The 12,798-nt window shown below is 45.4% G+C and overlaps 1 protein-coding gene across 1 annotated transcript; it reads left to right on the plus strand.

The window, feature by feature from the left end:
* The first annotated feature begins 887 nt into the window (after window positions 1–887).
* On the plus strand, window positions 888–4,698 carry LOC308625018 (tubulin alpha-1B chain). Its single transcript, XM_081248870.1, has 4 exons — window positions 888–1,045; window positions 2,659–2,881; window positions 3,024–3,172; window positions 3,536–4,698. The coding sequence occupies exons 1-4, from the start codon at window positions 1,043–1,045 to the stop codon at window positions 4,514–4,516; spliced, it is 1,356 nt and encodes a 451-aa protein (XP_081104996.1). The 5' UTR covers window positions 888–1,042; the 3' UTR covers window positions 4,517–4,698.
* Window positions 4,699–12,798: the final 8,100 nt, after the last annotated feature.

Raw genomic sequence — 12,798 nt, forward strand, 5'->3', positions numbered from 1 at the left:
GGGTAACAATGCATATAAATGTAAAATCACTATGTTGTACACTTGAAAGTAATGTAACATTGTTTGTCAATTATGCTTCAATTTAAAAAAGTTTTACAAAACTCTAAATAGCACAAGGAATCCCTACTTCCTAAATACCTTTCAGAATCAAAGTTTCCTCCCTCCCTAAGTTTCTGTCCTTACTCCTTCAATTCAGCTACCAAATTTGAAGTGTGTCTTTAAATCCCTCTTTCTAAAAGACCCTAGAGCTGTTTCATAAAGTTGGTTGGCTTAGGTCTAAAAATGGGGCCTACCCTACCCTTTTAACAGCTTAGATATTCAGTGCTTACGTGCTTACTCTTTGAATGACTGAAATACTGTTTGGTAGCTTTAGTTTAAATAACAAGTAAACCAAATAGAACTATTTTTTTTAAACCTTGCTCCTCCACATTATCAGGTAAATGCTTTCTGTACTGCCTTTAAAGGAACTGGGAAGAGAAAAACAAAACTCATTGACAAATGGTGACAACGTGAAAATAATCAGCTGAGCTATCTGGACCAGAAGTTTCTCCATTTCATGGTGCTTCATCTTTAAAACTGTGTGGACTTCTTCAATCTTAGGATTCGTCCAAATTAAAGCAATCGAGCCCCCATTCCCATGTTGGTTTCTTCCAAACCTGCGCCCCATCCCCCATCCCCACCCCCGCCCCCGCCCCCGCCCAGGCCCCGGCGGTCATGCGCCAAAGACTGCAGCACCGGAGCTCGCGGCCCGCAGGCGCGGCGGACCCCGCCCCGCACGCCCGGCGCGGGGAAGGGCTCGGGGCCAGGAGCCCGCCTCTGCGGCGGCCGAGCCGGGCGCCGAGTGGGTACGCCGGGCCGGGGGAGGGGCCTGCGGCTATGGCACCGCCTGTGCCCGCCAGCCCCTCCCCGGACCGTTACTTAAGTGGCTCCCACACCACCCCCGCCTCAGTGCGTTACTTACCTCGACTCTTAGCTTGTCGAGGACGGTAACCGGGACCCGGTGTCTACTCCTGTTGCCTGCGCCTGCTGACCCGTAGCCACCATGGTAAGTGTACTGCCGGCCTCGCTCGGGAAAACGGGGAAAAGCGAGACCGGGGGAGCGCGGAGGGCCTCTAGCTAGAGAGGGCTGGCGCCACCGCTGTTCATTTGGAGGGCGAAGAGCGAGGCGAGGGCCGAGGATGAGAGTAGATAAATCCCGTTTGTGGAGAACCGCTGGGGCCCGGGAAGAGGGAACGGAGGGAGCCCTCCGCCTTTTTTTCTGGGACTCTGGAAGGGGATGGCGGGACACTCTCTCCTTCACCGTGGTTGGGGCTCTCATTTAGCCCTTAACTCCTGGGCGTGGTGCCCTCAAGGCTGCATTCTTTTCCCGCGCGTTCCCATCCCCCTCTTCCCCCAGCCTTTGGCGAGCGCGCGCGCGGCTCTCCCCGCCCTCACTTCCTCCTCAGCACGAAAAGCGGAGGCGGGAAGGAGCTGGATACAAAAGCGCATGCGCGGCCGTTACCTTCCCGCCAGGGAGTGGACGGGAGCCCGCCACTGCAGTGCGCACGCGCGCTGCGGCGCTGTAGGTCTGTGGCTCGAGGGCGTGTCTCCTGTTACCCCGAGTACTTTCTTTTAAAAAATAAAAACAGTAAGATGAATGTGGAGAAGGACTCTTTATCGGTGTACTGCGCTACGCCAGTGTATTAGGGCAGCTAGCTCCCAAGAGCCTGTAGAGGCCATCTGTCCCTCCCTGCTCTCTGCTGTGTTAGGAATGCGTGTGGGAGCAGGTGGTAGCGGTGAGGGGTTTTGAGGGAACGGAAATCGGATCTTGGTCCAGATCTGGGCCGCCGATAATCCCCTGCTGCGTCGTGACACATGTGGAGGTGCTGGACTGAACTCGGTGCCTACGGGAAGCGGAGGATGGTTGGGCATGGCTGCGCCTCTGCAGACGTGGCTGTTGAGAGCCTCTGCAGCTGCGCGGCTCCACGAACCGCGGCGTGGGGGGAGGGCGCGGGCGCGCGCACCCGGAATTGCTCATTCATCCTTTGCCGCAGCGCCCCACCCCTCGTCCCTGCAGCCAGACATTTCCTCTGCACTGTTCTGGTCACGTGGTTCCTGTGTTGGGAGCTGCCCAGAAATCTGGCCACCTACTCTAAAATGGGATTCTGGGGCCTGAGCGCTAGATGGATGACCTCCTCCCTATCTTGATCCTCCAAAGGAGGAAGCAATGACTAAGGTCTTTTCTTGGTCTGGAAAGAGGCCTTCCCAATTTAGAGGGGAAAAGGAAATTAATTAAAACTAATGGAGATCAAAAGTATAGCCCTTCTCCCCTAGATTAAGAAAAAAAGCATTACACTGTAATTCGTTTTGAAAGGAAATTTGTAAGATTAAGTTTCCATAAACATTTTGTTCTGCTTCACAGTCACCACTAATTGGTTTTTTTTTGTTGTTGTTTTGCGGTACGCCGGCCCCTCACTGTTGTGGCCTCTCCTGTTGCGGAGCGCAGGCTCAGCGGCCATGGCTCACGGGCCCAGCCACTCCGCGGCATGTGTGGGATCTTCCCGGACCGGGGTACGAACCCGTGTCCCCTGCATCGCAGGCGGACTCTCAACCACTGCGCCACGAGGGAAGCCCCACTAATTGGTTTTTTATGGGTTTTTTTTTTCCTCCCTCTCACAGCGTGAGTGCATCTCCATCCACGTTGGCCAGGCTGGTGTCCAGATCGGCAATGCCTGCTGGGAGCTCTACTGCCTGGAACACGGCATCCAGCCTGATGGCCAGATGCCAAGTGACAAGACTATTGGGGGAGGAGATGACTCCTTCAACACCTTCTTCAGTGAGACAGGCGCTGGCAAACATGTGCCCAGGGCAGTGTTTGTAGACCTGGAACCCACGGTCATTGGTGAGTTGACCTCAGTAACCCCAATGAGATCCCGGGGGTCCGGGACAGGAGGTGTGTCCTGGGGGCTCCATTGATGCCCTGGGGTCGAGCAGACTTGTGCAGGTTGTTAGTGATGGGTGGCTGCTTCGTTTTCCCTTTCCAGATGAAGTTCGCACTGGCACCTACCGCCAGCTCTTCCACCCTGAGCAGCTCATCACAGGCAAGGAAGATGCTGCCAATAACTATGCCCGAGGTCACTACACCATTGGCAAGGAGATCATTGACCTCGTCTTGGACAGAATTCGGAAGCTGGTATGTTTATTCTGAAGAATAAAGTAAATTAATGAACCTAAGGGAGATATTTGGAATATGCTCTTTTTTTCATACAGAATTGAAATGTAATAGTGAGGTTAATTATTCCTTTAAAGTTTTTTTTTAAGTTCATTTAAAATATGAACTATTTGATGTCATTTTATAAATATTAATAAAGATATTTTTAATAAAGAAATGCTGAGTAATTTAAGGAAGGTCTACATTTTTTAAAAAATTGTTTCTTGTCAAAATATGATCTAAATCTTTGGAATTAATATGAAAAGTGAAAATATTTACTATGATTACTATGATGGTATCACAAAGAGCAATAACTATGTTTTTTCTATTCCTCTTTTGTAACAGGCTGACCAGTGCACAGGTCTTCAGGGCTTCTTGGTTTTCCACAGCTTTGGCGGGGGAACTGGTTCCGGGTTCACCTCCCTGCTGATGGAACGTCTCTCTGTCGATTATGGCAAGAAGTCCAAGCTGGAGTTCTCCATTTACCCAGCCCCTCAGGTTTCCACAGCTGTAGTTGAGCCCTACAACTCCATCCTCACCACCCACACCACCCTGGAGCACTCTGATTGTGCCTTCATGGTAGACAATGAGGCCATCTATGACATCTGTCGTAGAAACCTTGATATTGAGCGCCCAACTTACACGAATCTTAACCGCCTTATTAGCCAGATTGTGTCCTCCATCACCGCTTCCCTGCGGTTTGACGGAGCCCTGAATGTTGACCTGACAGAATTCCAGACCAACCTGGTGCCCTATCCTCGTATCCACTTCCCTCTGGCCACATATGCCCCTGTCATCTCTGCTGAGAAAGCCTACCATGAACAGCTTTCTGTAGCAGAGATCACCAATGCTTGCTTTGAGCCAGCCAACCAGATGGTGAAATGCGACCCTCGCCATGGTAAATACATGGCTTGCTGCCTGTTGTACCGTGGCGATGTGGTTCCCAAAGATGTCAATGCTGCCATTGCCACCATCAAGACCAAGCGCAGCATCCAGTTTGTGGACTGGTGCCCTACTGGCTTCAAAGTTGGCATTAATTACCAGCCTCCCACTGTGGTACCTGGTGGAGACCTGGCCAAAGTACAGCGAGCTGTGTGCATGCTGAGCAACACCACAGCCATCGCTGAGGCCTGGGCTCGCCTGGACCACAAGTTTGACCTGATGTATGCCAAGCGTGCCTTTGTTCACTGGTACGTGGGTGAGGGCATGGAGGAAGGAGAGTTTTCTGAGGCCCGTGAGGACATGGCTGCCCTTGAGAAGGATTATGAGGAGGTTGGTGTGGATTCTGTTGAAGGAGAGGGAGAGGAAGAAGGAGAAGAATACTAATTACCATTCCTTTCAGCCCTGCAGCATGTCATATGCAGAACTTCAGCTTCAACATTAGCTGACAGGAGTAAAAGCTTTCTGACTAGATTGTCTTCACTTTCAACTGTGATCATGTATTGCTTTTCCATGTGTACCTGTAAGATTTTTGTCATGTCTGAAAAGTAAAGGCTTTAAGAAAGAAAGAGTTCTGTGCTTCTAAATTGGTTTCTCCAATTCAAGATGTGCTACCACTCCTACACCTGAAAGTCTCTGCAACAGGGTGGTAATATCAAGGATTTCACTCTAGAAATCTCTATGGGGTGGGGGGGAAGGAGCACATTGGTCTGGAAAAACAGAAGAGCTGGATTCTGAAACTGGTCTGTTAACTTCACCTTAACCAAGATTTTCTGTTTTCAGATGTACAACCCAATTTCTTTTTTAATTTTTATTGGAGTATAGTTTATTTACAATGTTGTTTCAGGTGTATAGCAAAGTGAATCAGTTACACATACATCCACTCTTAGATCAACCAGTGTTGAAATCCAGGTCAGGGGGCTTGAGAAAATGTAAATTCAGATGAGAGTGGTTTTGCTAATCTAGATCTTGAAGTTATTGGGTAATTACAAGTTAGGTATGGGAAGTAGTTTTTAATATGCTACAAATACTGCTGTTTAAAGAGGCCTGCTTACCTATCAGTGGAACAAAAAAATCTTAGTGACCCTTGAACAGGTAAACATCAGGCTGGAGAATATTTGGGCAAGAAGATGTAAAAGCTGTTTCCCACCTGTAGGGAGGATGGGAGAAGAAAAGTTGCAGGATCAGAATGCTAGTGATCAAAAATCCTAGTATAAAAAAAATGGGGAGTAAGCTATGTGCATGTGTGGGAAAGCGGCTGAGTGGCTGCTTTACAAGGGATGAAATGGCAACATTTGCAAAGGTTAGGATAAAATTTACAATTTATAGCACTTGGCGTAGTTTACATTCTTTCCGGTATATAGTTTGGCTACATCTAAAGTTGACTGTAGAGATAGGTTAAATCCTCTGCATCTCATTTGCCTCCAAGAAGATGTACATTTCAAATTCAGGAAGCACAGGGATTATTAAGGTCTGAAGACATTGATGTTTTGGTTTAAGAGTAGAGAAGACCAAAATTTTATCAGTTTTTTCCCTAGTCCATAAATCCTATAGACTTAAAAAATAGCTGTCCTCAACTGAAAAAATCAGTCTATAGACATTTCAGAGAGAAAGCTCAGTTGGGTGGCACAGCAACACCCATATAGCCAGATACCACAGGTCCCAGGGGAAGGCAGATCCCAGGGCTTTAAAGCACTGAGGGGAATCCTAATGGAATTAGTGACCAAATGCAGATAGGATTTTGAGTTACTGTTGAACTCTCTGGGAGAAAGACCATCTTGAGAGATGACTAAAGAGCCTTTGGAAAGTCACTGTTCTTTTCTGCAGTATAAGAGGGAAAGATAACTGGGCTGGAGCCCGGGAAATGAAAATAGAAGAGTTTTTCAGGAAAAGCACACACTAGGTATCTCAGTGTGCCATGGTGCTTTTTTTTAGGAGTTCTGAGGCGCAAGGCAGGGGCAGGATAGAGAAGAAGCCAGGGTTTCAACTATAATGTTTTATTTTTGGTTCTTGTTTGGGGGGAGGGGTGTTTGTATTTTTAAGAAAAGATCTGTAGTAAATAAAGCGTTACGACTGATGGGTGGTAGGTACATAGGTGTTTGCAATGCCGTTATCTATTGCCCAAAAACTGGCTTAATGTATGTGTATAAAAAAGAAAAAACTATATTTTTATATATAAAACCTCATGCAGTTTCTGAGGGTCAGGAATTCAGGAGCACCTTAGCTGGATGGTCGTGACTCAGGATTTCTCATAAGGTTTCAGTAAAGATGTTGACTGAGGGTGCAGTTATCTGAATGCTTGATTGGAGCTGGAGGTTTCATTTCCAAGGTGGTTCACTCACATGCCTGGCAAGTTGGTGCTGGTTGTTGGCAGGTGGCCTTAGTTTTTCACCACGTGGACCTCTCCATAAGGCTGCTTGAGTGTCCTCACAACATGGGAGCAGTCTTCCCCCAGAGTGAGCTAAGAGAAGGTAAATTGAATACCACAAAGTCTTATGACCTAACCTCGAAAGTCACACTCATTTCTACAATATCCTATTCGTTACACATGTCAGTCCTATTCAATGTGGGAGGAAACTATACAATGATAGGCAAGGATCAGTGGGAGTTATATACAAAACCCTAAGGGTTAATGTTTCTATCAAATAGAGTACCAATTATATTAGCCTTTTTTTCCTGTATGCTTGAAATATTTCATTTTTTAAAAGAGAGGAAACCTATAGTTTAGAGGGAAGGGATTTTCCATTTTCTACAATTCAAACTCCCAATTTCAGTGTCTTTGGTTGCTTTTTAGAACAGACACCTCCTATGTACACTCCTAAACTATCCAGTCCCCTTTATACCCAGTTATTTGGTTGTAGATCTGACTTGCTGCTCAAATTCAGTATTTCCCTCTGTCCCCTCTGTTCCCAATCTTATAGGTCAAGATGATAACTAGCAGGTACTAGTAGTCAAAGCCTTTGGTAATATGAGGTACTAAGTGTGGGACATGGAGGTGGGAAATGGCTATACTGAAATGCTGAGGCAACCAGGAAATGCCATCAAGCATTCCTTTGGTGGGGGGATTGGGAGTCTTACTATCTACATCTCTGCCCCAGCAGCAATCACAGTACCTGGTAAGGTTTAGGGCTCACAGAGTGCTTTAATGGAAGTAAAAATAAATAATGATAATTTATTTCACTCTTAAGCCAGATTCTTTATTGCTCTTTTTAATATAAACAGCAAACTCTAGGGGTTTGTAAAACACATTCACTTTCTTTCCAGGCCCAAGTGTCTTTTAGCACCCTCTGAGAAACTGAGCCTCAGGGTAGAGAGGCCTTGGAAACAAATCGACTGAGACACTTGATTCCTTGTTCTGTCACTAGTCGGGCTCTCTGAACCTTCTGGGCCTATTTCCCCTTTTGCACTATAGAGTTCCATCCTGTCTTTCTCCAGGCGTTTGGGGAGTTGAGGGGTGGCAAATAGGGCAATCAAGTCTGGAAGGACTTGTAAGTTTAGAGTTGTGTGTCCAAGCTTGGGAAGTGAGGGGCAGGGTACCCCAGGACCTGACAGCTCTGCTCAGCAGGACACCAGAGCCACTGCCAAGGACGAATGAACCATTTATTTAGAAGAGAAATAGAAATAAATAAAGCCCAAGAAGGGTTTACTTAGAGATGGCGAGGGTGATGATACTGATAATAATGATTATTAACCTTAACAACATCAACAGCTTCAATTTACACCCACCCACATTTAAAAAAATTTTTTAATTAATTTATAATTATTTATTTAGTTTTGGTTGCATTGGGTCTTCATTGCTACGTGTGGGCTTTCTCTAGTTGTGTCGAGCAGGGGCTGCTCTTCGTTGTGGTGCGCGGGCTTCTCATTGCGGTGGCTCCTCTTGGTGCGGAGCACAGGCTCTAGGCGCGTGGGCTTCAGTAGTTGTGGCATGCGGGTTCAGTAGTTGTGGCTTTCAGACTCTAGAGCACAGGCTCAGTAGGTGTGGTGCACAGGCTTAGCTGCTCTACGGCATGTGGGCTCTTCCCAGACCAGGGCTCGAACCCATGTCGCCTGCATTGGCAGGCAGATTCTTAACCATTGCGCCACTAGGGAAGTCCACATTTTACAAAATTTTAACACCATAATATAATGCTTAAGTGCCTTCACAACCCAGCATTCTCAACCTCACTGAGGTGACCTTAAAATGGGAGGAGCCCACTTCTTCATTTTTTACAGAGGACAGATTCAGTTGGTAGGGAAGAAGGGAAGTGATACCACAGCCCTGGTCCTACCTTGTAGGACCAGGTTCCTTAAATATTGCCTGCCAAAAAGTCACAAGAAATAGGGGTCTTTTAGCCCTGTGGAGGACCAGGACTATGATTTAGGGACATGCTCAGATTAAGAGTTTGAGGGAGGGAGGAGAGATATGCCATTTTCCCCTCCCAGTCCCATCAAATTCCTGGCAAATTCCTTAATGCCCTGCAGATGGCACCACTGACAAGGAGTTCTCTGCCCAGAAAAGTCAAGCTCAGATTTGTGAACTCTGCTCTCCCTGTCACTTTGGAGCTGAGCCTAAAAGATACACCACAAACAGGAAGTGACTGACCTGGCATTCCTGGCATTCAAGGGCTTGTCACTTTTTGTTCTGTCCATTCCTGGAGGCAGCTGAGCTTCCTGCTAGGTCACTGTGAATCTGTCAGCCACAGGAATCCCCACACTGTTGGAGCTCTTGACTTCAGCTCCTGCCTCTAGGGTGCTTCCCAGGGTGGAATGAGTTTAAAAATATGGCCTTGGGGTCAACATGTAATAATGGAGGAGCATGTTGCCAGATCAAACAGAACTCAATACTGATACAAAATTAATAACCACCTGATGACGTGAACACCATCATGTAGATACTGATATCACTGTGTTTCAGGGGCCAGCTTCTTCTTCTCTGCCAAAATAAATACCCTACCCCACCCACCCATCCCTCAACTGACCAACCCATCTCCCAACTGACAGCCTGCTATATGTTACTGTGTCCAGCAGTGATGGAATCAAGCCCATCACCTCATTCCTGGGGCCTTCGAACGCTCTTCTCTTCTCTCTGCCTATAATACCTTTTACAACCATAACTCATCCCACCACTTTTGCCCAGTTAACTCATACTCTCTTCCTTTGATGATGAAATCCCAAGTGTCTCCTATTCAAGGCCTTGAAGGCTAGGTAAGACTAGGTCAGATTCTCCATTATATATTTTCATAGTCTAAGAATTAATTTTGAGCAAAAGCAGATTCATACTTTTAACTCTGAAAGCTAGAGGTGACTGTCCCTATGCTACCTTCCTTTTTTCCCCAGGCCCAAAGATCTAAGATGCCTCAGGAAGACACTATAGGGTGGACAGTGATATCAAATGGAGGTAGAAGGGGAAAGCTGCTGTTCTGTTCTAAAGGTTCTTCATAAATAATATCCTTCAGGGACTTCCCTGGTGGTCCAGTGGCTAAGACAGCATGCTCCCAATGCAGGGGGCCTGGGTTTGATCCCTGGTCAGAGAAGTAGATCCCACATGCCACAAATAAGAGTTTGCATGCCGCAACTAAAAGACCCCACATGCTTCAACAAAGATCCCACATGATGCAACTTAGACCAAGGGCAGCCAAATAAACATTAAAAAAAAAAAAAGCCCTTCAGCCTCTCTCTGGCCCAGCTTTAAGGTCTCAGCTCTAATGTCTCATGATACTAGCATGCAGGAACTTCTACTGGCTCACATTGATCAAATGCATGTGTGCCATGAGTGAAGGTGTGACCCAGCTGTCAGAACAGGCTGATGTCACCTTAGACATTCCTTCTATACAACACTGTGTAAAGCTAGGCAAGTGAGCGTTCCCACTATCCTCTTCACTGGTCACCCTACTATGCAAATTGTTACCCAGTTCTGGGCACCTCAAGAAGGATGTGGACAGACAAGCGAGTTTCCTCCAAGGGGTAAGTAGAATGGCAAGGGGTACTGGGTAAAGCAACTCAGAGAAATGAGGATGTTTAGATTACAAAAGAAACCCATGAAGAGTTGCTGTCCAGAAATGGCAGCAGACTCATTCCTTAAAACCCAGAGAGCACAGTAAAGGATGAGGAAGAACACTGCAGCTCACTTTGTAATAATTAGCTAGGCCCAACTATGGACCACAGCGCCATCCATGTCATGAAGGACAAACAGGCAGAATTGAAGACTTCTAGTATCCTTCTAAGATTCCCAGAGTCTAAGATTTCACAAATTTTTCTGGTGTCTCAAGCCAATCTTTAATTATGACTATTCTCTCAAGTATTTTTGGAGAAGTCAGAGATAGGTAGGAACAAAGGAACAGAATCTCTCAAAACATGTTTCTTAAACCCTTTCCCTCACCCCTGCCAACAACAAAAACAACAAAAGTTCTCAGACCCAGAGAGGCCTTGCCTAATGGGAACCTCTGGTTTTCTGGCTTCCCTGGCAACCTAGACAAGAGGGCAATTCCAAAGTTGCTGGTCTATTTCTAGGAATTAGTCCAATTTCCATCAGAGATAAGGGAGAAGGTTTATAGCCTGTCTTAGTTTGGACTGCTATAACAAAATACCATAGATCAGATAGTGTAAACAACAAACATTTATTTCTCAAAGATTTGGAGACTGGTAAATCCAAGATCAAGGTGCTAGCAGATTCAGTGTCAAGCGAGAGCCCTCTTCCTGGCTTGCAGATGGCTGGCGGTCTTCTTGCTGCATCCTCATGTAGAGAAGAAGAAAATCTTTACTCCCTTCCTCTTCTTATAAAGATGATAATCCCAGGACTTCCCTCATGGTCCAGTGTTTAAGATTCCACACTCCCAATGCAGGGGGCATGGGTTCAAGCCCTGGTGGGAGATCCTGCAGCAGTGCCCCCCCCAAAAAAAGAAAAAAGATAATCCCATCATGAGGGCTGTATCTCTTGACCTCATCTAAACCTGATTACCTCCCAAAGGCCTCACCTCCTAATACATCACATAGAGGGTTAGAGTTTTAACATATAAATTTTGGGGGGACATATTCAGTCCATGGTATTCTTAGAGTGAGCAGGAATTTTTCCGTATTTATTGTGTTTTCTGTGGGAAAATTAGGACTTGTAGGTAAGCAAAGAGAAAATGAAAATAACCTATAATCTGAATGAAAAGTTTTTGAAGTATTCATTTAAAGAAAAGAGCAACTTTTCCTAATGCCCCTTTCTGTCCCTCTCCCATCCCAGTCACCTCTGGGATGGGTGGCCCTGGGCCTTCTGTCTGCTCCTCTCAAAGTGCTGTTCAGCAATAAGTCTTCATCATTTGGAAGCTCAAAGGTAGCTCCACAGGAAGGAGCAGAACAGTGAGCCCTCTAGATACAAATGGAAGGTACCAGGGTTCTTGAGAATACTGAAGTTCAAGTTTAGCCTTCTATTACACTAAGTATCTAAGCAGTAGAATAATGAAGGGAATACAGAACTAGGGGTGTATATCTACTAAGAGGCAACTGCAGAATATTGGGAAAAAAGGAGGCTTTGGAGTCAGGGAGACCAAGTTCAAATCCCAGTTACACAACTTACTATTGTAGGTCCTTGTACAAGATACTTAATCTCTTTGAACTGTTTCCTCATCTATTAAAAAAAATAAAGTCTATTTTGTAGGATTCTTGTGACACCAAATAAACTAATCTTTGTAAAGTATCTGTTAATGCTTAGCACTTAGAGGAGGCTCAGTCTGGATTAGTTCCCTTCCCTGTGTTGCTTGAGGACATTGAAATTTACTCTCCACAGTCAAGATGGCCCCTTCCCTACTAAGAATAGGTAATTTATCTCCTGGACAGGTCAAATCCACAAACACTGTTTCAAGTGTTCACTGGGAGAACTGCACTGGGTTAAGAACTGGTGTTGGAATGAAAGGGGTGAATTAGAAGCCAAATACAGGTTTCCAACTCTCTAAGGGGAGAGGAAAGGAGAAAACACATAAATGGAGGTAAAGTTAAACAACACAAAAGATTTAAATAACATCTCAAGGTAATGAATGGTCCGAGACAGTGCATATATGTCTAACTGGTCACTGAACTATACAACTGGACATTGCTTCGGGAGTTTAGAAAAGGGGGAAATCCCTTCAAGAAAAGATGGAAGAAAAGATATTTGGGTTGAGGCTTGGAAGCAGATAGGATTTGGACAAAGGGAGATTTGGTAAGTTTATTATTATTATTATTATTATTTACTTATTCAGATTGATTTCAATCTATTTTGTTAACCAGATTGTCTTTTTAAATTAAATTAAATTTATTTTTTATACAGCAGGTTATTAGTTATCTATTTTATACATATTAGTGTATACATGTCAGTCCCAGTCTCTCAATTCATCCCACCACCACCACCACCACCACCACCATCTCCCCTTAGTGTCCATATGTATGTTCTCTACATCTGTGTCTCTATTTCTGCCTTGCAAACCGGTTCATCTGTACCATTTTTCTAGATTCCACATATATGCGTTAATATGCAATATTTGTCTTTCTATTTCTGACTTACTGTACTCTGTATGACAGTCTCTAGGTCCATCCACATCTCTACAAATGACCCAATTTTGTTCCTTTTTATGGCTGAGTAATATTTCATTGTATATATATGTACTACATCTTCTTTATCCATTCATCTGTTGATGGGCATTTAGGTTGCTTCCATGACCTGGCTA

Source organism: Mesoplodon bidens (assembly GCF_964165515.1).
Source record: "Mesoplodon bidens genome assembly, chromosome: 11".
Classification (NCBI taxonomy): domain Eukaryota; kingdom Metazoa; phylum Chordata; class Mammalia; order Artiodactyla; family Ziphiidae; genus Mesoplodon; species Mesoplodon bidens.